Genomic DNA, 25016 nt, shown 5'->3' on the forward strand with positions numbered 1-25016 from the left:
GTCCGTTTATCTTCCCAAGAGATTTGCAGGATTTTGTGGAGGCAGCGCTGATGGAATCATTCCAGGAGTTGTATGTGACGTCTGTAGACAGTCCAGGTTTCGCAGGCGTAAAGCAGGGTTGGGAGGACAATAGCTCTATAAACAAGCACCTTGATATCCCTACGGATGTCCCAGTTCTGGCATTTTCCCTTCGTTTTCTTTTTCCATGATGAATTGGATGTTTGGGTGGATGCTCTTGAACTTAGAATCATAGAATCATAAAGTTGGAAGAGACCTCATGGGCCATCCAGTCCAACCCCCTGCCAAGAAGCAGGAAAATTGCATTCAAAGCACCTCTGACAGATGACCATCCAACCTCTGTTTAAAAGCTTCCAAAGAAGGAGCCTCCATCACACTCTGCGGCAGAGAGTTCCACTGCTGAACGACTCTCACAGTCAAGAAGTTCTTCCTAATGATCAGATGGAATCTCCTTTCTTGTCGATTGAAGCCATTGCTTCTATTCACCGAGGTCCCGGTAGCAGACACCATCGCACTCATCAACCAGAATTTCCCAGAAGACATCATAGCCCTGATTCACCATTGCCTCACCATAAGCTACTTCCAGTGGGACAACAAATTCTATGAACAGAAATATGGGGTAGCCGTGGGGAGCCCTCTCAGCTCAGTCATAGCACATTTCTACAGGGAACGCTTTGAAAAACAAGCCTTGGAAACAGCAACAAAAAAAGCCCACTATATGGTTCAGATACGTGGACGACACCTTCCAGCCATGAAAAACACAGGAAACGTGCTATAGAATCAATGCTATTTTAGACATTTGTAGAGATGGAAGATCTTGGGTGTTTCTTTTGTAAGAATGAGAGGGAAGAAACTATTGATTATGTCTTCAGGGTTCCTTTTCAGAACATAATATGAGTTTTGTTTTTGCCTTTCAGTCGATCCTTTTTCATCAAAGTCCACTAATAGGATTATCATATTGACTCGGGTCTCGTGCAGCATTTGAACCTCAGTTTGCAAAATCCTGAAACAAAAAAAAAAGTATTATTTTGCTGAATGCCATGTGTAAAAAGTGCCATCTTTGTCATTTGGGCATTGCAGTTGCTTCCTGCTTAGGATTCCTGCGTTATACAAACAAAAGTGTTATTGCATCAGTAATGGAAAGGAAATCTTAGGGTGCATCTCTGCTGCGGAATGAACCCACTTTAATTCCTTTGCTTCAATGAAATGGAGTCATGGTGAATGTAGCTTTGCAAGGCCTTAAGCCTTCTCTGCCAAAAGATGCAGATGCCTCACTAAACTACAAATCCCAGGATTGCACAGTATTGAGTCAATGCAATTAGATGAGGTTGGGCCTTGTTGGGCGAAACGAAGATGGCATCAGGTATGCAGACATCCAAGAACAAGATAGCTGGCTTTAGCCTATAAAGCCCTAAATGGTTCTGGCCCAGGCTACTTGTCCGAACATATCTTCCCCTATGAACCAGCTCAGAGACTAAGATCATCTGGGGAGGTCCTGCTCTCGGTCCTGCCTGGCGGGGACCAGAGACAGGGCCTTCTCATTGGTGGCCCCTCACTTGTGGAACTCCCTCTCTAGTGACATCAGATCAGCCCCCTCCCTATTAGCTTTCAGGAAGAGAGTCAAAACCTGAAAATTAGGACAATGCAGTATGCCGAATATAGAATTATGTGCAATTTGACCTTGGAATGGCTTTAGACCTTGAACTCTGGAGGGCATGTTTTTAACTTTGAATGTATTTTAACCTTTTTAAATATGTGGTAATTTTAAACTATTTTAAGGTGAATTTGTTGTTTTGAGGCACTATGTATGCGCCACTGTAAGCCATCTTGAGTCCCCCTGCTGGGATACAGAAAGGCGGGGTATAAATTTGACAAATATAAATAAATAAATAAATAAATAAATAAGCCACATATGTAGGAGAAACGTCAGGAGAGAATGCTGCTGGAATATAGCTAGACAGCCCAAAAAACTCACAGCAACCCAGTGAAGCCAAAGTTGTGCTCCATGAAAGACGGAGATGCTGTCCTCCAACCAACACCTTTAATGCCTGTTTTGTTTTGTTGTGTTGTGTTGTGTTGTGTTGTGTTGTGTTGTGTTGTGCTGTGCTGTGCTGTGCTGTGTTGTGTTGTGTTGTCAGGGTCCTGCAAGGGCCATTGGTCTCTGGACGACCCTCTGGACTGTCTGTCGAGCGCTTTGTCGGCGCCTGGGCTGCGTCCGCATTGATTTCGCCCAGCCACTCTCTTTGCAGGTATGGGCCAGGGATCAATACAACTGGGATGAAAACAGAGAAATGGGTCCTTTAGCTACCTGAGCCTAGCCAAGCACTTGGATCGAAGTCTCCCTTTAATGATTGTGCAACTACAAGATAAAAAATTTAAAAGATTAAAATTGGGTTATTATTACTATTATTATTGCTAGCATTAATATTGCTACTATTTCTGTTATTGCTATTACTACTAGTAGTAATAATATTGCTACTATTACTGTGTTATTATTACTATTACTAATAATAATAATAATGCTACTATTGTTATTATTGCTATTATTACTACTGCTATTATTAATAATATTGCTACTAATATTGTTATTATTACTACGGTTATAATATTGCTACTATGATTATTGTTAGATCCAAGGTCCAAATATGGCTGGAACCAACTAGGACACTAAGATCATCTGGGGAGGCCCTGCTCTCGGTCCCGCCTGCATCACAGTCACGCTTGGCGGGGATGAGAGACAGGGCCTTCTCAGTGGTGGCCCCTCGGCTGTGGAACACCCTGCCTGCAGATATCCGATTGGCCCCCTCCCTGCTGGCGTTTCGGAGGAAAGTGAAGACCTGGCTGTTCGAACAAGCATTTGATTAAACAGTGCAATTGAATATAGGAATACAGAATAATGGATGATGAGACTGGATTCTGATTTTACTGTTGAGGCGCTAATGATTGTTATACTGATGTTAATGATTTATGTGATAATTGCTTTTAATTGCCCTATACTTGTTTTGTGATATTTTGTACTGATGTTGTTCACCTATTTGAGTCGCCTGAGGACTGAGAAAAGCGGTATAGAAATAAAGTAAATAAATAATAATAAATAAATAAATTCTAAGAGGCAGGCAGGGTTTGCATTTCCATTCGGTCATAGAAACCAATTGGGTGAGTCACACTCTCTCAGCCTCAGAGGAAGCCAACACATCTTCCCATAATCCTTGATTATCCCCGAATGTGAGTGTGGTTTCTTGGAAGGTGCGTCTTCTTCAATCCCATTATCTTTTCATGCTAGGAGTATGTTTCCAACTACTTCTCTGGACGGAGCTGCCAAGAAAGGAGTTTGGAGGAACTTCTCTTACCAGAAATCCTGGGCAAAAGGTAACTTCTCCCGAGAGTTTGTGGCCACTCCTTTTTGCAAGAATAGGCATCCTTTCTTGCAAAATAATATATACTTCGTTGTATTTGTTTACCATCTTGTTTGTTAGCGCCAGCATTCTGGATGGTAAGAAACCGCAGCATCGACCAACCAGCTTCCAGAGTTTCAGAGCAATGGAGACCAAGCAAGACCTCTTGATCGACAACTTGAGCCGGCACTCATTAATCGGTAGGTATTATTATTAGTGATATTATTATGGCATGAGCTGGAGTTATGTTGAAAGGGAGGTGGCCAGAGTCAGAATGAAGGTGGCCAGTCAGAATGATTTAACATGAATCAAAGGGTATATCCACACTGTAGAACGAATGCAGTTTGGCACCACTCTTGCTGCCATGTCTCAGTGCTATTCAGTCTTGGGATTTGTAGTATTCCAAGGTCTTTACCTAGGAGAGTGTATGCACTTTGGCACTCTTGCTGCCATGTCTCAGTGCTATTCAATCTTGGGATTTGTAGTATTCCAAGGTCTTTACCTGGGAGAGTGTCTATGCACTTTGGCACCCCTTTTGCTGCCATGTCTCAGTGCTATTCCATCTTGGGAGTTGTATATCCAAGCTCTTTACCTGGGAGAGTGTCTATAGAACGAATGCACTTTGGCATCCCTTTAGTGCTACTCAATCTTGGGATTGTAGTATTCCCAGGTCTTTAACTGGGAGAGTGTCTACACTAGAATGAATGCACTTTGGCATTACTATGGCTGCCATGTCTCAGTGCTACTCAATCCTGGGAGCTGTAGTTTTCCAAGGACTTTACCAGGGAGAATGTTACACTATAGAACAAAGGCAGTTTGCAGCACTTTCTCTGCCACGTCTCAGTGCTATTCAATCTTGGGAGTTGTACTTTTCCAAGGTCCCTAACTAGGAGAGTGTCTATGCACTTTGGCACCCCTTTTGCTGCCATGTCTCAGTGCTATTCCATCTTGGGAGTTGTAGTTTTACAAGCTGGGAGAGTGTCTTCACTATAGAACGAATGCACTTTGGCACCACTCTAGTGTGACTCAATCTTGGGATTTGCAGTTTTCCAAGGCCTTTTAACAGGGAGAATGTCTACACTGTAGAACGAATGCACTTTGACTTAGCTGCTGTGCTTCAGTGATAGTCAGTCTTGGGAGTTGTAGTTTTCCAAGGTCTCTAATGGGGAGAGTGTGTATGTATTTTGGCACCACTTTAGCTGCCATATCTCAATGTGATTCAGTCTCAAGAGTTGTAGTTTTCTAAGGTCTTTACCTGGGAGAGTGTCTATGCACTTTGGCACCCCTTTTGCTGCCATGTCTCAGTGCTATTCCTTCTTGGGAGATGTAATTTTCCAAGCTGGGAGAGTGTCTACACTATAGAACGAATGCACTTTGGCACCACTTTAGTGCGACTCAGTCTTGGGAGTTGCAGTTTTCCAAGGCCTTTTAACAGGGAGAATGTCTACACTGTAGAACGAATGCACTTGGACTTAGCTGCTGTGTTTCAGTGATAGTATTGGGAGTTGTAGTTTTTCAAGGTCTCTTGCTTCTCTGGCCAAAAAAGTGGGCTCGCTCGCCAAACTACAACTCCCAGGATGCCACGGCAGTTCAAGCGGTGCCAAACTACATTAATTCGACAGTGTAGAATGCAACTAGGTGGTCACTCACATGGCGATGTACTACAAATCCCCCGTGAGATGGCAAAACAGCATGGCTCTACAGTTTGCAAGGAAGATGGCTCGAAGCCCTTTGCGGCCAATACATTCCTCATGTTGCTTCTTCCAAATCCAGCCACCAGACATCCAATGTGCCTTCCAGGTAGCACAAAAGGCATTGCTTGTGCATCAAGGGTGTGTGTGTGTGTGGTTTTCCCACCCATTTATCGCTGTTCCCCGAAGCATAACTTTCCAATTATCCGCTATTTTAGCATCATACCTGAACGCTTCTGTCTCTATGCTAATGCCTCGGGCTGCGTGACTTTCTCAGAACGGCTTGAGCACAATAGGCTCTTCCCTCCCTTCTCTTTGCACTCTCCCTTTATTTTTCAATATTATACGTCAGGGAGCATCTATGCATATATATGACCCTATAGATAATGTTGGGCTGGCGTGGGTGGCAAGAAGCGGTCCACACTGCACAGTTGCACCACTTTTATTCCTCTTTTTAAGTATGGAATTCTTCCTAATGCATGGACTGGAAATTGATAAGAGAAACAAAATTAACAATATTGCTACTATTGTTGTTGTTATTAATTGTTCTTGTTGTTTTTAAGTACACCTCTTCTCCCAAAGTGGCTCACAGCCTTAAAAACTATACAATTCCAAATCCTAAACATGAAAACACGGCCAAATGCTATAACTGTTAAAACAATTCAGCAAAAACTTCATTCCCATCATTTATTAATATATATGTATTTAATGGGCTTGTTTTATTTGAGAAGTGGGTAACTAATACAGATTATATTGTGTTGCTGTTAGTTTTCCGGGCTGTATGGCCATGTTCCAGAAGCATTCTCTCCTGACATTTTGCCCACATCTAAAACAGTAAACTTTAGGGTGCGAGTCGAGGCCAGTCCCCTTTTGATACCACTGGAAAGAGCAAGAAGCCATTGCCGTTTTGGCAGGTGACCTTTGAGCAAACTGAAGCCGTGCGTTATGTGTGTTGTCCTTTCCGAAAATGTGAGGCACAGCCTGAAGGGCTCCGTCATGGATCCTTTCAAAGCTTGTCTTTATCTGCCTGTTTTCAGTTCTGCCCTTTGCACCCAAAATTGGGGGCAACTCAGGTGGTGGCAGGACCAAGTGCACGTATCTGCTGTGGGAATTCATGTACTTCAACGATCCTTGAGCTGCTATGGCTCAATGCTGGAGAGTCACTCCAAACCAAGCCTGTAGCCAAGTGACGGGTTAGGGGTTCAAAAAAACTTGGCATTATACTAAATGTCTGGACACTTGGAGTGCCTCTGGTGTTGCTGTGAGATGGTCCTCCATTGTGCATGTGGCAGGGCTCAGGCTGCAATGTAGTTGATGGTCTGGGATTTGCTCTTCTCCGCACTCACATGTTGTGGACACCACTTTGTGGCCCCATTTCTTAAGGTTGGCTCTGCATCTCATGGTGCCAGAACACAATCTGTTCAGCACCTTCCAAGTTGCCCAGTCTTCTGTGTGCCCAGGAGGGAGTCTCTCATTTGGTATCAGCCATGCCTGGAGGTTCCGTGTTGTTGCCTGCCACTTTTGGACTCTCATTTGCTGAGTTGTTCCTTCAAGTATCTCTGCAGATCTTAGGAAGCTGTTCCTTGATTTAAGGCGTTGGTGTGCTGGCTGATATCTGAACAGAGGATGGGCCAGAGATGTCACTGCCTTGGTCATTTTCTTGTTGGCTGCTACTTCCTGGGGGATGTGAGGTGGTGCAATACCAACTAAACAGTATAATTTCTCCAGTGGTGTTGGGCGTAGACATCCTTTTGCCGTGTCAGGAGTGACTTGAGAAACTGCAAGTCACTTCTGGTGTGAGAGAATTGACCGTCTGCAAGGACGTTGTCCAGGGGATGCCCGGATGATCTTGATGTTTTTATCATCTTTGTGGGAGGCTTCTCTCATGTCCCCGCATGAGGAGCTGGAGTTGATAGAGGGAGCTCATCCACCTCTCCCCGGATTCGAACCTGCAACCTGTCGGTCTTCAGTCCTGCCGGCACAAGGGTTTAACCCACTGTGCCACAGTAGACATCCTGTGATAATGCGATGTCGCAACTCAGGATAGATTCACCTTGCCCAAGACACCACCACACACCAAGGTTGTAGATTTTGTAGTTTATTGAGAAAAAGCCAAAATCAAAACAGGGAAATAAAGGAGTAAAGTTCATTAAGCAAAACAGAGTCTTAAATGCAAAGGCAAGGTATCCAAGTTCCAAAGGCAAATAACATGAAACATAGTCCTTAAGCATTGGTTAAACAAGCATCCATGGCAGCAAAACAAGGTCTCTAAGAAATCAGGATCAAAATCAAAGTCCCAAAGAGCTTTCCGTTAAAGCCAAGGTAATTCCACAGAGGTTAACAGGGTAGAAGCCACATTGGACTGACAGCGAATGCCCTTCACCCAAAGCATTAAATAAGTTTTCCCAACATGAAAGCATTACGTTGACCTCTAGCTTCACGCTTGTTGGCAAGGCTTCTTCGAACTCTTAATTGCAACCTGTCTTCTCTAATCAAATCTCCACTACTATGTTCAAGCCTACTATCTTCAAGGCTGGTTACCTCATTATCTTTGCGTAGCTGGGCTTCGTCACCCTGGGAACCAGAAGGCCCAGCACTCTCAGAAGGAGTCTCCACCTGGAGCTCTGAAGTTTCACTATCTTTATCAGAAAACACATTCCTTTCTCTAGGGAATAGAAATGCTGTCTCTTCCTCAGAATCCACGCTGTCTGCCTCATTTGACTCACTGACTGGAACATGTTCAAAAATGCCATCATCCTCCTCGTCCTGAGCAGGTTCAGAAAGCTCAGGCTCAGACTGAGCCACAACACACAACATGTCTCATTAAGAGCCACAACCACTGTTTTAATGTGGTATGTACTTACTTATTTAGGCGATCCCTCATTGTCCGAATAGGATTGTCTTTCAAGATCAGTGTACTGGCGGTGGGTACATAGGAGACTGTGGAGCATTATTCTTGATGTGCATCTTCTCCCGCAACGAGGGCATTGGTTTCCAGGTGGAAGGCAGTCCCGGTCGGGATTGGCTTGATGCGCCTTCCTCTTGGCACGTTTCTCTCTTTCGCCCTCCATTCGTGCCTCTTCAAATTCTGCAGCACTGCTGGTCACAGCTGACCTCCAGCTGGAGCACTCAAGGGCCAAGGCTTCCCAGTTCTCAGTGTCTATGCCAGAGCTTTTAAGGTTGGCTTTGAGCCCATCTTTAAATCTCTTTTCCTACCCACCAACATTCCGTTTTACGTTCTTGAGTTCGGAGTAGAGCAACTGCTTTGGAAGACGGTGGTCAGGCATCCGTACAATGTGGCCGGTCCAGCGGAGTTGATGGCGGAAGACCATCACTTCAATGCTGGTGGTCTTTGCTTCTTACAGCACGCTGACATTTCTCTGCTTGTCTTCCCAAGAGATTTGCAGGATTTTTGGAGGCAGTGCTGATGGAATGTATTCCGCACTGGGCATGCATACTCAGCAGCAAACCAGCAAAGTTCAAGGGCAGATGTTTCACTGTATCTGGTTGTGACCCCCAGGTTGTGCCAGTCAGCTTTCTCACAATATTGTTTCTAGCGCCCACTCTTTGCTTAATATTCATTCAGTGCTTTTCATGAGTCAAAGCGTAGTCCAGAGTGACTCCCAGGTATTTTGGTGTTCTGCAATGCTCCAGTAGGATTCCTTCCCAGGTCACCCTTAGAGCTCAAGATGCTTGTCTGTTCTGCACACGTCTGTGTTTTTGATGGATTAGGAATAAGCTGGTTTTCCCTGTAATTGGCAGTAAGAGCACCTCAAGCTTCGGAGAGCTTCTGTTCAACCATTTCAAAGCTCCCTGCTTGGGTGGTGATGGTACAATCGTCAGCATAGATGAAGCTTTGACAAATTGCTCAGCCTGCAATAATTCCACAATTTGGGAATTTTTCTTCTATGGGAATCCTACTTGCATGCAATTAATGCTGCCTTTTCTCATCTTCTTCTCTTTAGCCGGTCTCTCTTGTTCTGCCATTATGGCGGTGGAGGTCATGGCCGCCCTTCTGTTCCACAAACACCAAGAGGTAAATGAGTTTGATTTTGTTATGAGTGGATTTGAGATTGTCTCTAGGATTTTCCAAAGTGAAGTTTGATTCTGTTGGCAGTTGTTCATTTCAGTTTGATTCATTATCATTGATTATCCTTATTACATGTAAGCTTGGTAATGTTGCAGGTGATTATATGGGTTATATGTGTATAGATAATAAATAAGTGAAAATGTGTATCTGGTGGAGGTGTCCACTTATACAAACAGCCTCTTGCCTTCACAAACAGCTTTAATCCACAGTTTTGGGGAGCCACCCAAAGCCCTCCCTCCAAAAACATGGCAGGTTACAGTGAGCGCCATGAACATATCTCCTAACCCTTGTCACTGTCCTCCACAAACACCATCCTGCCCCATCAACCAAGTGAATTCTTTCATTCGGGGACAATTTCATCCTAGATGTTCTGTTTTTCCTCCAGAATGGACACCCCAGGGTTCCTTTCTCTCTCCAAATTTTCATGACCCTGCCCACTGCCTCTCACGTAACCCTTTCCTACCCATCCCTATAGCACACAGCAAACAGGAATGGATCAACAACAACTGAACATACTGCAGGGGTTTGTGGGAATTAATCTTGATTTTGTGAGTTGTAGTTCATCTGCATCCAGCGATACTGTGAGCCCCACTGATAATGGACCGGGATCACACTTGGCATACAGAGCCCACAAACAGAGATCCTCCTTGATTTGAAGGAGCTGTAGTTCACCTACATCCAGAGAGCACTGTGAACCCAAAAACCTATGGATCTGGACCAAACCTGCCACACATTTATTTATTTATTTATTTATTTATTTATTTCTGCTACTTATACCCCGCCCTTCTCACCCCCGAGGGGGGACTCAGGGCGGCTTACAAAGAAGGCACAATTCGATGCCCTTACACAAATACATACTTGATATGCAGAAATTTGATAACTGGAGGGGACGGTTTGGAAGGAACTGACCTGCACAAAAGAGACATGCACAAGAAGTGGATAAAAGGAGAAATCACCAAAGAAGAATTCAAATAAATAGCCAATTCCTGTAGGGAAAAGGTTCACAAGGCTAAAGCACAAAATGAGCACAGGCTTGCCAGGGACATTAAAAACAATAAAGAGGGCTTATTTGCTTACGTCAGTAGAAAAAGGTAGAACAAGGAAGCAATAGGGCTTCGAGGAGAAGATGGGGCAATGCTGACAGGGGACAGGGAAAAGGCAGAACTTCTTAATGCTTTCTTTGCCTCAGTTTTCTCACAAAAAGAAAGTCATCTTCAACCTCAGCAAGATGGAGTGGATGAGGGATTAGAGGACATCCAACTCCAAATTGGGAACAAGTCATCCAGGAATACCTGGTCACTCTAAACGAGTTCAAGTCCCCAGGGCCAGATCAACTACACCCAACAGTATTGAAGGAACTAGCAGAAGTCAGGCAATCATCTTTGAGAGTTCTTGGAGAACAGGAGAAGTTCCAGCAGATCGAAGAAAGGCCAATGTGGTCCCAATCTTCAAGAAGGAAAAAAAGGATGACCCAAACAATTACCGTCCAGTCAACCTCACGTCAATACCAGGCAAGATTCTGGAAAAGATTGTTAAGGAAGTGGTCTGCAAACACTTAGAAACAAATGTGGTCATCATTAATAGCCAACACGGATTGATCAAAAACATGTCATGCCAGACTAATCTGATCTCTTTTTTTGATAGAGTTACAAGCTGGGTAGATGCGGGGAATGCTGGGGATGTAGTGTATCTGGACTTCAGTAAGGCCTTCTACAACCAGAGAAATGGTGACCTCCACCGATGATGGACCTGAACCAAACTTGGCACACAGAACCCCCATGACTAACTCATCCTACTGGAGGGGTTAGAGGAAACTGACTCCCTATAGTGGGAGCTGTAGTTTACTCTACAACCAGAGAGAACACTGAACTCCATTGATGACACATCTAGAGCAGTGGTTTTCAACCTGTGTCTCCCCAGGTGTTTCGGCCTACAAGTCCCAGAAATCCCAACCACTTTACCAGCTGTTAGGATTTCTGGGAGTTGAAGGTCAAAGCATCTGGGGACCCACAGGTTGAGAGCCACTGATCTACAGCAAACTTGTCCAATATAGGGGCCAACCTAGCATGATGTGAGTTGTAGTTCACCCACAACCTTATGCATTTTGTACAATTTACAAATTGACTTTTTCAAATAACCTGGACAATGCCAGGTACCTGAGCTAGTAAATAATAGAAGGATGTTGATGTTTCATGATGCCTTCCCTATGGCTTCCAGGGCGTCTTGCTCTCTCGACTGATGCGTGACTTTGCCTGCCTGACGGAGGAGATCCTGCTGCGCCAAGGGGACCTGGGCTTCTCTGGCCAGGTGCGCCACGTGGTGTGCCATGCCCTGCACCTACTGCGCCCCTGCACCACCTTCTACCTCCTCTCCGGCCGTGACGCCCTGGTAGCCCCCAAGAAGACCCCAGCTGCCCAGAAGGAGCTCAGCCGCCACAGCACTGCCCTCCTGTCCCTCTTTGCCCAGGAAGCAGCCGCAGGTGAGTCCTGAGGGGGACCCAAAGGATTCAGTCCATCCCCCTTCTGCCAGGCAGGAAGTCACCATCCAAGCCCTCCTGGCAGATGGACCTCCAATCATAGAATCACTCTAAAGTCGAAAGGGGCCCCCAAAGGCCATCCAGTCCAACCCCCTTTTGCCAGGCAGGAAGACACTATCAAAGCACTTCCAGCAGATTGCCATTCAGCCTCTCAATCCAGGAATCCTACAGTCGGAAGGGGTCCCCAAAGGTCACCCAGTCCATCCCCCTTCTGCCAGGCAGGCACTGTTCAAGCCCTCCCAGCAGATGGACATTCAGCCTCTGTTTAACAGCAACAGCAGCAATAATAGCGACAATACCACAGAACCCTAGAGTCTGAAGGGACTCCCAAAGGCCATCTAGTCCATCCCTGTTCTGCCAGGCAGGAAAGCACCATCCAAATACTTCAAGCAGATGGCCATCCAGCCTCTACCTAATAATAATAATAATAATAATAATAATAATAATAATAATAGAAGAACTGTAGAACCCTGGAGTCTGAAGGGGCCCCCAAAGCCCATACAGACCATATACCTTCTGCCAAGCAGAAAAATACTATTAAAGCCCTCCCAACTGATGGACATCCAGCCTCTGCTTAATAAAATAATAATACTAGAATTATAGAATCCTATAAAGCTTTGGGGAGCTTCAACCATTTCAAAGTGCCTTCGTGGGAGGGAGGGTGGGTTAAAATAAATTATTATTATTATTATTATTATTATTATTGAAAAACTAGAGCAAAATGTCCTGCAGGGTGTCCCTTTTTGCAGTTCAATAAACCTTTTCCATATTTTCATAATAGAACCACTTAGGAAATGACATTGATAACCCAGGAATGAAACTCGTATTACATGGTGTAATCCTTACAGGGGACATACTGTGTTGGGTATGGGTAGGTGGGATGGGCTATATCGCTGTCTGTCCTGTTAGTATTGTACTGCATATTGCAGTTGCGTAAACGTCTGGTCTGTTTGTGGCCCTTTTGCAGCCTGTGCGGTGAACGCTCTGCTGTTGGAGCTGCTGCCTTTCCTTGGGAGCCCAGAGCAGCTCCGGGACGCGGTCCTGGTCCAGGAGGAGCTACAGGCAAAAGCACTCTCCCTGGTCCAGCTGCTGCAGGGGGGGCTCCTCCTCTGCCAGGTAACAGAGACCACCTGCAACGTTCTTGGAGCCAAAGGGAACCCCAAAGGCCATCTAGTCCAACCCCCTTCAGCCAAGCAGGAAAGGCACCATCCAGGCCCTCCTGATGGGACGGCCATCCAGCCTCTGATTAATAATAATGATAAAATTGTAGAATCCTAGAGTGGGAAGAGACCCACTCTAGGATTCTACAGAGTGGGAAGGCCATCCAGTCCATTCCCCTTCTGCCAGGGAAGAAATTCACCATCTAAGCCAGGCATGGGCAAACTTTGGCCCTCCAGGTGCTTTGGACTTCAACTCCCACATAGAATCATAGAATCATAGAATCAAAGAGTTGGAAGAGACCTCATGGGCCATCCAGTCCAACCCCCTGCCAAGAAGCAGGAATATTGCATTCAAATCACCCCTGACAGATGGCCATCCAGCCTCTGTTTAAAAGCTTCCAAAGAAGGAGCCTCCACCACACTCCGGGGCAGAGAGTTCCACTGCTGAACGGCTCTCACAGTCAGGAAGTTCTTCCTAATGTTCAGATGGAATCTCCTCTCTTGTAGTTTGAAGCCATTGTTCCGCAACCTAGTCTCCAAGGAAGCAGAAAACAAGCTTGCTCCCTCCTCCCTGTGGCTTCCTCTCACATATTTATACATGGCTATCATATCTCCTCTCAGCCTTCTCTTCTTCAGGCTAAACATGCCCAGTTCCCTAAGCCGCACCTCATAGGGCGTGTTCTCCACAATTCCTAACAGCTGGTTAGGGGGAGAGAGATATTAGATCAATGGCCCTCCGGTCCAAGTCCAGCACCATTCGATCCCTCATGACAGAGGCCCATCCAGCCTTTGCTTAAAAACCTCTATAGAAGGAAGGACTCCACTGGATTCCTAGGTAGTCTGTATTCTACTATAGAGTTGGAAGGGCATCCAGTCCATTCATCTGCGAGGAAGGAAGTAAGTGGTATAAATGACAAATCCCTTTCCTTAGTTTGGTGACTGTTTTCTCTGCTTTCTCCCAGCCCTGCCAGTCTCTGGATTCCTATTGCCAAGTTGCAATAGATAAGCTGACTCAATCTGGGTTGATAATCGCGGAGGAGGTAAGTCCTTCCTTTGGAAATCAGAATATTATCCTATTTGAACTTAAGGGGAACTTATATACAGTGTAATTTCTCCAGCAGTGTAGGGCATAGGCATTCTATGACAATGTGGAATGTCTCATTAAGAGCCATGTCCACTGTTTTAACGTGGTGAGATGTATGTATACTCAGCAGCAGAGTAGCCAAGCATAAGGGCAGATGTCTTCACTGTGTCTGGTTGTGATCCCCAGGTTGTGCCAGTCAGCTTTCATACAGTATTGTTTCTAGCACCCACTTTTTGCTTGATAATCAAACAGTGCTTCTTGTAAGTCAGAGCACATTCCAGAATGACTCCCAGGTATTTGGGTGTGCTGCAATGCTCCAGTGGGATTCCTTCCCAGGTCATCCTCAGGGCTCGAGATGCTTGTATGTTCTTAAGGTAAAAAGTGCACACCTGTGTTTTAGATGGATTAGCAATCAGCTGGTTTCCCCTGTAATAGGCAGCAAGAGCTCCTAAAGCTTCGGAGTGCTTCTGCTCAACCATTTCAAAGCTCCCTGCTTGGGCGGTGATGGCACGATTGTCTGCATAGATGAAACTCTCTGTCCCTTCTGGCAATGGCTGGTCATTTATGTAAATGTTAAACATTGATGTTAGACCACACTTGAAATATTGTGTCCAATTCTGGGCACCACAATTCAAGAGAGATATTGACAAGCTGGAATGTGTCCTGAAGAGGGCGACTAAAATGTTCAAGCCAATGGGATTTTGGCTTGCATCAATAGGAGTCTAGTCTCTAGATCAAGGGAAGTCATGCTACCCCTCTATTCTGCCTTGGTTAGACCACACCTGGAATACTGTGTCCAATTCTGGGGACCACAATTGAAGGGAGATGTTGACAAGTTGGAATGTGTCCAGAGGAGGGCAACTAAAATGATCAAGGGTCTGGAGAACAAGACCTATGAGGAGCAGCTTAAAGAGCTGGGCATGTTTAGCCTGAAGAAGAGAAGGCTGAGAGGAGACATGATAGCCATGTATAAATATGTGAGAGGAAGCCACAGGGAGGAGGGAGCAAGCTTATTTTCTACTTCCTTGGAGACTAGAACACGAAACAATGGCTTCAAACTACAAGAGAGGAGATTCCATCTGAACACGAGGAAGAACTTCCTGACTGTGAGAGCTGTTCAGCAGTGGAAGTCTCTGCCCCGGAGTGTGGTGGAGGCTCCTTTTTTGGAAGCTTTTAAACAGAGGCTGGATGGCCATCTGTCAGGGGTGATTTGAATGCAATATTCCTGCTTCTTGGCAGAATGGGGTTGGACTGGATGGCCCATGAGGTCTCTTCCAACTCTTTGATTCTATGATGGAATGAGCACACTCCCCTGAGGCAGGCTGTTTGTCTGTCTTTGCCATCTGCTTCTCTGGCCCTGGAATGACTTGCAGCATTGTGATTATGATAATAATAATAATGTCATGTAATAGTGATAATTATATGTAACATTAATAACAATAATTTTAAACCATTTAAATATGGTGAAACAAACTCTAAAGAAGTCTATACCGGCTTGGTTGTTGCCCAGGATAATAAGGACCGCGGCGATTGCTTCTCCTGGACACCCGTTGACAAGTGGGCTATAGGAACCAGGACCCACTGCTGAGCAACCAGGGCATGGGCCTGTAGGGCAATTGGAAGCAAAACAACTACAGAAGCGGCAGAAATTTTCAATGCTACAGAACCAAATTGTCATTAACTGCTATTATAGATCAGAACCACAAAGACATGGATACCAAAAACGGATATACCAGCTATGGAAACTTGAATATCCAGATTCAACTGTAACTGAACAGAGGCTTGCTGACCAGAGGAGATACATCACCAGGAAAAAGGTGCTCAATAAATTTGAACTTGAAGAAATAAGAAGCAACTGAAACAGAAGAACAAACAAATGTAGAGACAGCTGCAGAAGATCTAATGACTTCTGAGCCCACTGAACATATAGAGCCAGAAGAAAACGCAGGATTTTTTCAAGACAATAAGCTTGAAGAGCCTGTGGCCATTGCGTATACTACACCTGGCACATTGACCACGAAGCTGCATTGAAGGAAGAAAGACAAAGACTGCAACATTGAAAACAATATCAAGAAAACATATGGCACCTCTAATTTTTTTTTGTCGTGTCAGGAGCGACCTGAGAAACTGCAAGTCGCTTCTGGTGTGAGAGAATTGGCCGTCTGCAAGGACGTTGCCCAGGGGATGCCCGGATGATTTGATGTTTTATCATCCTTGCGGGAGGCTTCTCTCGCGTCCCCGCATGAGGAGCTGGAGCTGATAGAGGGAGCTCATCTGCCTCTCCCTGGATTCGAACCTGTGACCTGTCGGTCTTCAGTCCTGCCAGCACAGGGGTTTAACCCACTGCGCCACCGGGGGCTCCGGCACCTCTAATGAATGATGTGAATGCTGCACTTGCAACTGTTGAGATAACAACAATGGAAGAAACCAACCAGCTTGCATACAGCACAGCAGTGATTGCAACACAAGGCTATGGGAATCCTGGAAGTTGTAGATTCACAAGGCAGGCAAGGCTCGAGACCTTGCAAAACTACAACTCCTAGGTCTCCAGCACCTTGAGAGTTAAAAATGCATTAATTCTGGAGAGTGGCCATGGCAAGAGAGCCTTGGGAATAAAATTGTTTCCTTTTTTCTGCTGCGTCCAGATGCCCAGTGACCTCTTGCGGTGCGATGTGGCCCGGAAGCGGAAGCTGCTCTGGAAGCCAGCGGAGGACTTTGGGGACAGCGACAGCGACTTTGAGGAGGAGCCTAGGAAGCATTACTTCAAGGTAGCCTCAACGTTATCACATCTTGGGTTGCTGTGAGTTTTCCAGGCCGTATGGCCATGGTCCAGTAGCATTCCCTTCAGACATTTCACCTGCATCTGTGGCTAATGGCACTTGCTTCACTGCCAACAGAACCTCTGAAGAGGCCATTAGCCATAAATGCAGGTGAAACGTCAGGGGAGAATGCTATTGGAACATGGCCATGCAGCTCGAAAAACTCACAGAAACCCGGCGATTCTGGCCATGAAAGCCTTTGACAACATGTTATAACAGCTTGCTCCCTTTTATACCATCCGGATGACCCCTGGGATTTCTAGTTCTGCTTAAAGGACTCCAGCCCAAAACTCTAGCAGACTGTTCTAAATTCAGTATCCATGGTTTTACATATTTGCATTTTACAAAATTATGTCCTTTCTTGGAATATCCTCGGTCTTCCAGGCAACTCTATGTTATGCTTCCTCTGGAGGTTGACCATATCATTGTATCGGAGGACCTAAGAATTTCTAGAGAGGTGTCCAAACAGTTTCTAGGTTCTCCAGGCCAACTGTATATTATGTTTCTGACCATAGGGGCTAGGTGGGTGCATCTACCCCAGGTATGGGCAAACCCAGGCCCGGGGCCTGAATGTGGCCCCTTGGGCTCTTTTCTCAGGCCTTCCTCTCTCTCACCATCCTATCCTTCCTTTTCTCTTTCCTTCCTCTTTCTCTCCATCCTTCATTCCCTTCCACTGTTTTGTCCTTCCTTCCTTCCTTCCTTCCCTCTCCTCTTTCTCCTTCCCTTTTGTCTTTCCTTCCCTCTTTCCTCCCTCCTTCCCTTTCTCCCTCCCTCCATTCCCTTGCACCCCTTCATCGTTCCTTCCTCCTTCCTTTTATCCTTCCCTTTCACCCTTTCGTCCTGCCTTCCCTTTTGTCTTCCCTTCCTCACCTCCCTCTTTCTCCTTCCATTCTTCCCTTTCATCCTTGCCTCTTTTCTCCTTCTTTTTCTTCACATCCTTCTCGTCCTCCCTTCTATCCTTCTTTCTCTTTTCCCTCCTTCCTTTCCACCCTTTCATCCTTCCTTTCCACCCTTTCATCCTTCCTTCTTTCCCTTTTGTCTTTCGTTCCCTCCCTCTTTTATTCCTCCTTCCCCCTCTTTCTTTCTCCTTCCATCTTTCCCTTCCTCCCTTTCGTCCTTCCTTCCCTTTTCTTCCTCCTTCCCTTCCCTCCCTCCCTCCCTCCCTTCCTTCCCTCCCTCCCTCCCTCCCTCCTTCCTTTCCCTTCCCTTCCCTCCCACCCTTTTGTCCTTCCCTCCCTTTTGTCTTTCCTTCCTCCTTCCCTCTTTCTCCTTCCTTCTTTCCTTCCTTCCCTCTTTCCTCCCTCTCTCCCCATCCTTCTCTTTCTCCCTCCCTCCCATCCTTCCTTCTCTTTTTCCTTCCTCCTTGCCTTCCCTTCCCTTCCACCCTTTCATCCTTCCTTCTCTCCCTTTCTTCCTTCTTCCCTCTCTCTCCTTCATTCCTCCCTTCCCTCTTTTCTCCCTCCTTCCCCCTCTCCCTTTCTTCTTCCATCCTTCCCTTTCTCTCTTTCGTCCTTGCTCCCTTCTCTCCTCCCTTCCTCCCTCTTTTCTTTCCTTCCTTTCATCACTGGGCAGCCAGTTCTCTTAGCAGGGAGTGCTAGCATGCAACCCCCAAATTAGAAAGTTTGTCCATGCCTGGTCTACATTGTAACAACAACAACAACAACAACAACAACAACAATTAAATAAACTTTATTTATACCCTGCCACCATCTCCCCAATGGGGACTCAGAACGGTTTACATGGGGCAGTTTTGCACCAGGGCTCAAGGCTATGGGATCCTGGGCTGTGCGGTTTGGAGGGGTGCCTACCCTCGTTGGCCAAAAAGGCTTTTGTAGAACTACAACAAAAGTGGTGCCGAAGTGCATCAATTCTCTGTGTAGACGCCCCCCCCCCCCTCCTTTGGCTTGCTTCCCGTGGGAAGGGAGCCCTGACACTCTCCTTGCTCTTTCAAAAGGGAACATCCAATTGCTGTATCAATTCCGGCTCCTTTTGTTTCCCCGGCCTCCAGTGACACATCCCTGGTGGTGGTGGGTTCATTCAAATGCCAGCCGCAGGCAGGCGGGGGAAGCAGCCATGCAAGCGGCTCTTCCATTCTTCAGTGCTCACATTTTTGGAGAAAGAGTGCCATCTCATGGATGCAAGGAAGTTGTCTTCCTCCAATGCAACATGTGTAAAAAGTTTCCCTGGCTTGCTTGTCTGCCTTCCTTCTTTTCCTTTCCTTTTTCTTCCACTCCTTATTTTTCTTCCTTCCCTCGCTTCCATTGCCTTTCTGACCTTTCCTTTTCCTTCCATTCCTTTCCTTCCCTCCCATCTGTTCCCTTTCTTTTCATCCCCCTTTCCATTCCCTCCCTTCTGTACTGTGATAGCACACCCAAACCTTTGGGGAAACTATATTATCTGGCTTTACTCGGGGGCTATCCGATACCTTCCGTTAAGATTAAGACCCTTAGCAGACAGAGGCACTTTGAGGCAAGGTGAAAAGATAACCAAATGAGTTTACTGCAAACAAGATGAATAAAGGGTTAACTCCACCCAGGACTATCATAAGGTAACTTTAAACAATACATTACAAAAGGAGACGTTGCTGGTTGTAGTCATCTTTCTGGGGTCTTTCCTGACTCTGGTGCAACGCGATGGTTGAACTGTCTTAATCTTCTTTCCTGTGAAGTTTAGGCTGGTTATAAGCTTCTTTTATCCTTTGGACTGGTGGTATAAAAATATTGCTAAATGCAGCAGCAGCAGAATCAGGTGCTAAGAATGCCTGTTTTGGATTGCTAGGCCTAGGATTCCAGACAGTATCCAAGCCTCTATAGCTCTACTGTAGAAAAGAAGGTGTCCAGCGAAGAACTCTGTGCAGGGAAAAGGAATTGACTACCTAAGAATGGCCTCTGATGGGTGTTTAAGCTCCACCCAAAACTAATACAGTGGAAGGTACTATTTGGAAAACCTATAAACAGGGGAGAACTAAAGCAGAGGAGAGGAAGGCAAAAGCAAGACTTCACATGTACTTTTCTTCCTTCCTCCTTTCCTTCCTTTCATTTTATCTTTTCTCTCCATTGTTTCCTTCCTGCTTTCCTTTCCTTTTCCTTCCTTGGACCAAACTGGCACACAGAACCCCTATGACTAACTCGACCTATGGGAGAGGTTGAAGGGGACTGACTCACCATAGTGGGAGTTGTAGTTTACCCTTCAGCCATAGAGCACACGGAACACCACCGATGACGCATCTAGAGGAAATCTGCCCAACATAACAAACTTTAAGTACTGATGGAGTTTCTCGGGGTTAACCTGGCACGATGGGAGTTGTAGTTCACCCATAACCTTATGCATTTTGGACAATTAGAAAATGACTTTTTTCAAATAACCCAGGCAATACCGGATACTCAAGATATATATAATCTCAGAAGGGCTGGCTGTATAGTCTGCCTTCCTCCCAATAGTGGGACTCAATGCAGCCTTGACCCTTCTTTATCCCCTTCTCTGCTTCAGGTCAGCCAAGTGGACAGCAGCTGTGCCCTTTTCGAGTTTCTCTGCAGCCTCCTGAGTCCGGTCCTGAAGACCCTGCAAAGAGCGGCTGCCTTTTTGTGGGAGGTCAAGGATCCCCAGCCAGGTAAAGCCTTGGTAGCCATCAAGTGCTGCAGAATTTATTTATTTATTTATTTCGCGTATTTCTACCCCGTCCTTCTCAACCCCCGAGGGGGGACTCAGGGCGGCTTACAAAAGGCACAATTCGATGCCAACATAACAATAAAATAGAACATATATAGACAACAATTATAAACAATTAAAACAATCAATTATACATCATAATCAATAAAACCAGTCTAATGCTCAACGTTCGCCAGCTCAGAATCCGTAAATTCATTCCACATTGTCAAATCCTATCAATTCTAGTCGTCATTGTCCTTTGTCTATCTGCCAAATTACCCAAAAGCCTGGTCCCATGTCCATGTTTTTAGTTTCCTTCTAAAGGAGAGGAGGGATGTCGATGACCTAATTTCCCCAGGGAGTGAATTCCACAGGTGAGGGGCCACCACCGAGAAGGCCCTGCTCCTCGTCCCCACCAATCTCACTTGTGATAGAGGTGTGGCCGAGAGCAGGGCCTCCCCAGAAGATCTTAAATTCCGAGGCAGGACGTAGAGGGAGATGCGTTCGGACAGATACGCTGGGCTGGAGCCGTATAGGGTTTTGTAGGTCAAAACCAGCACTTTGAATTGTGCTCAGAACTGGATCGGCAGCCAGTGGAGCTGGCACAGTAGGGGGGTGGTATGCTCCCTGTATGACGCTCCGGTGAGTAATCTGGCTGCCGCCCGCTGGACTAATTGTAGTTTCCGAACAGTCTTCAAAGGCAACCCCACGTAGAGTGCGTTGCAGTAATCTATTTGGGATGTAACAAGAGCATGGACCACTGTGGCCAGATCTGACTTCCCAAGGTACAGGCGCAACTGGCGCACAAGTTTTAATTAACCCAGAATTAACCCAGTTTGACGCCACTTGCATTCCCATGGCTATGGGATTCTAGGGGATCCATGGTAAGGGATACTCAGCCTGTAATAACCAATAGCTCCCTGATTCCGTTTCTGCTATTATTGTATTCAATGCAAGCGGGTTGGTTATTCTCCTTCACTAATCATTTCCGCACTCCTTTCTTTTTCATTTTTTTTCTAATCCAGAGAAGCAATGCCTGGACAACCTGTATCAATTCTTAGTGAAGAAGGCAGAAGAAGACCATTCTTTTGGTGAGTCCATTGCAGGTCCAGGGAGTGTTCTGGGTGCATCTACACTGTGAAATTGATGCAGTTTGACACCACTTTAACTGCCATAGCTCAAGACTATGCAATACTAGTCGTCGTCCCCCCCCCCCCCAGGTGTTGAGCCTTCTCTGACAAAGAGTGACAAACTGCAACTCCCAGGATCTCATCGCATTGACCTGTAGCAATTAATGCAGTTTGTTCTCAAACTGCATTAATTCTGCAGTGTAGATGTACTTCCGCAGTGGTGTGTCAGGAGACAGTTCTCACTTCCTCTTTTGCTTGTTTTCCAGAATGTGCCGATTGGACCCTGGCAGGTGTCTCTGTCAAAATCTATAAAAAACTGGGGGTGAGTTCATTGCATTTCTCCTCCTTCTTCTGCCATCTTCTTCCTTCTTAGCTCCCTCCCTCCTTCCCTCTTCCCTTGTTTTCTTTTCTTCCCTACCTTCGTCTTCCCCTTCCTTGCCCCTCGTTTTTTTTCTTTGCTTCCTTTGTCCTTCTTTCCTCTTTTCTTTTTCTTCACTTACTTCACCTTCTTTCCTTCCTTTCATTCTTTTGTCTTTCTTCCCTCCCTCCTTCCCTCCCTCGCTTCCCTTTTTTTCCTTACATTTCCTTCTTTCCGTCCTTCCTCTTTCTTCCTTTGCTTCTTTTCTTCTTTCCTCCCTCTCCCCTTGTTTTTTTCTTCACTTCCGTTGTCCTTCTTTCCTCCCTCCACCTTTCTTTCTTCAGTTCCATATCCTTCCTTCCTCTCTCCCTCTTTCCTCTCTTCTTTCTTTGCTTCCTTTGTCCTCTCTCCCTCCCTCCCTTCCATCCATCCTTCATCCCTTCCTCTCTCCCTCTTTCCTTTTTCTTCCTTTGGTTCCTCTCTCCCTCTTTCCTTTCTCTCTTTGCTTCCTTTCTCCTTCTTTCCTCTCTCCCCTTTTTCTTTGCTTACTACTTTGTCCTTCTTTCCTTCCTTTTTTTGTCCTTCTTTCCTCCCTCTGCCCCTTCTTTTTCTTTCCTCTTTCTTCTTTTGCTTCTTTTATCCTTCTTTCCTCCCTCCTTCTCTCGTTTTTTCTTCACTTCTGTTGTCCTTCTTTCCTTTCTTTGGTTCCTTGTCCTTCTTTCCTTCCTTCCTCTCTGCTTTCCTTTTAATTTCTTTACTTCCTTTGTCCTTCTTCCCTTCCCTTCCTCGCTCTTCCCTTTTTCCTTAGTTTCCTTTGTCCTTCTTTTTCCTTCTTTCTTTTCTTCCTTAGTTATCTCTCCCCCTCCACTTCTACTTCCTTTGCTTCTTTTGTCCTTCTTTCCTCCCTCCTTTCTTTCTCAGTTTTTGTCCTTCTTTCTTTCCTTCCTCTCACCCGCTTTCCTTTTTCTTTGCTTCCTTTGTCCTTCTTTCCTTCCTCATAACTTTTTCTTTTTTGTTTCCTTTGTCTTTCTTTCCTTACCCCCCTCCCTCTTCACTTTTTCCTTTATTTGCTTTGTCCTTCCTTTCTTTCCTCTCTCTTCTTCCTTTGTCATCTGTCATATATATATTAAAAATTAACTAGACATTTTTAATTACAAAAGTGTGAGTCAAGCACTGAAAGAGCAAATAGGCTGAAGCCTATTAGAGTTAGTGGGCCAAAGCTAGTGTTGACCTGAGGAGAGTGAGTAGGCAAAAAAGCCTGTTAGGAGTCATTGGGCCAAAGCTAGTGTTGTCCTGAGGAGGGTGAGTAGACCAAAGCCTGTTAGGAGTCAGTGGGCCAAAGCTAGTGTCATCCTGAGGAGAGTGAGTAGGCCGAAGCCTGTTAGGAGTCAGTGGGCCAAAGCTAGTGTCATCCTGAGGAGAATGAGTAGGCCGAAGCCTGTTAGGAGTCATTGGACCAAAGCTAGTGTTGTCCTGAGGAGAGTGAGTAGGCCGAAGCCTGTTACGAGTCAGTGGGCCAAAGCTAGTGTCATCCTGAGGAGAATGAGTAGGCCGAAGCCTGTTAGGAGTCATTGGACCAAAGCTAGTGTCGTCCTGAGGAGAGTGAGTAGGCCGAAGCCTGTTATGAGTCAGTGGACCAAAGCTAGTGTTATCCTGAGGTGTGTGAGGTAAGCCTCGATGTGAGAGAAGCCTCTCTGTGTGAGAAATTGCTTCAGTTGGAGAATAGACCTCATTGTTAGTAGGCCTGTGAGGTAGGCCTTCATCTATACGAAGGCCGAGTATGAGAAGGCCTGGTGTGAGAAGCTTTGGCGTAAGAAGCTCCAGGTTAAAGGCCTCCTGTGTAAAGCTGTATGTAAAGCTACTATGTGAAGCTCCTGTGTCATTTTGTTGTGAGAGGAGGCTCTGTGTAAGCAAAGCTGTTCAGCTGCATAAGAAAGAAGCCCAGCGTGGAAACAAAGAAGGAAGTATAAATAACTTTTAATTGTGTAATGGAAATCTTGTTCTAGTAAATAGTACAACCATAGTATTTTACTACAGAGAAAAGCTGTGCATTTATAAAGAGGGTCTTTTGTTAATAAGCCCATTTGCCCAACAATCTCTCCCCCTCCACTTCTTTCTTCGCTTCTTTTGTCCTTTCCCTCCTCCCTCTTCCATTATTATTCCTTCGTTTCCTTTGTCCTTCTTCCCTTCCTCTTTCCTTGTTTTCTTCACTTCCTTCCTCTTTCCTTTTTCTTTCTTTGCTTCCTTTGTCCTTCTTTCCTCCTTTCCGCTTTCCTTCTTTGCTTCGTTTATCCTTCTTTCCTTTCTCCCTTCCTCTTTCCTTTATCTTTATTTGCTTCCGATATCATTCTTTCTTTCCTTCCCTCTTACCTTGTTTTTCCTTCCTTCCATGGGTCCGTGATGTAGGCCATTTTAGAAATATGGCAACATACAAAAGTGGTGTTCTTTTGCACTTCAAACTCATTCTTTCAAGTTGGGTCACAAAGGGTCTCTGTAGCAAGTTTGGTGCAGATCCATTCATTCATCTAGATCAGGCCTGGGCTAACTTGGGCCCTCCAGGTGTTTTAGACTTCAACTCCCACAATTCCTAACAGCCTACCGGATGTTAGGAATTGTGGGAATTGAAGTCCAAAACACCTGGAGGGCCCAAGTTGACCCAGGACTGATCTAGATACATAAACATTCTGCTATTTACAATCAATTTGTGCCCATTTTCTGTTTCCTTCCTTATCCAGGTGTTGAGGGAGGTCCCAGGGCAAGGTGGGACCGTTCTCCTCCTCTCTGAAACTTTTGCTTCCAAAGAGAACCAAGAGAAACTGGAGAAGTTCATCCACCAATTCACCTACAACTAAGCTCCTAAATGGAACAATGGAATGTGATAATTTCTACCACTTTCCTAGTTTTGTTAATAGTTGACAGTTGGAAATATTTTATCCTCACCTAAAAGTAAGAGAACCTTTAGTTGAGTTTTGTGAAAACTTCAAGAGAACTTTAGTTGAGTTTTAAGAGAACTTCAGGAGAACTTTATTTGAGTTTTAAGAGAACTTCAAGAGAACCTTAGTTGAGTTTTAAGAGAACTTCAAGAGA

General features: G+C 45.5%; 1 protein-coding gene across 1 annotated transcript in view; it reads left to right on the forward strand.

The window, feature by feature from the left end:
* The window catches only part of GPAT2 (glycerol-3-phosphate acyltransferase 2, mitochondrial), a 50501-nt gene extending 25485 nt beyond the window's left edge, over window positions 1-25016 (forward strand). Inside the window, exons 10-21 of the mRNA XM_067470730.1 lie at window positions 2157-2267; window positions 3302-3387; window positions 3495-3613; window positions 9070-9140; window positions 11412-11673; window positions 12698-12846; window positions 13853-13930; window positions 16620-16742; window positions 20283-20403; window positions 21467-21532; window positions 21838-21893; window positions 24665-25016. Coding sequence (XP_067326831.1) covers window positions 2157-2267; window positions 3302-3387; window positions 3495-3613; window positions 9070-9140; window positions 11412-11673; window positions 12698-12846; window positions 13853-13930; window positions 16620-16742; window positions 20283-20403; window positions 21467-21532; window positions 21838-21893; window positions 24665-24781 — 1359 coding nt within the window. The 3' untranslated portion in view covers window positions 24782-25016. The remainder of the gene's footprint in view (window positions 1-2156; window positions 2268-3301; window positions 3388-3494; window positions 3614-9069; window positions 9141-11411; window positions 11674-12697; window positions 12847-13852; window positions 13931-16619; window positions 16743-20282; window positions 20404-21466; window positions 21533-21837; window positions 21894-24664) is intronic.

This window comes from Anolis sagrei, chromosome 7 (genome assembly GCF_037176765.1).
Source record: "Anolis sagrei isolate rAnoSag1 chromosome 7, rAnoSag1.mat, whole genome shotgun sequence".
Taxonomy (NCBI): domain Eukaryota; kingdom Metazoa; phylum Chordata; class Lepidosauria; order Squamata; family Dactyloidae; genus Anolis; species Anolis sagrei.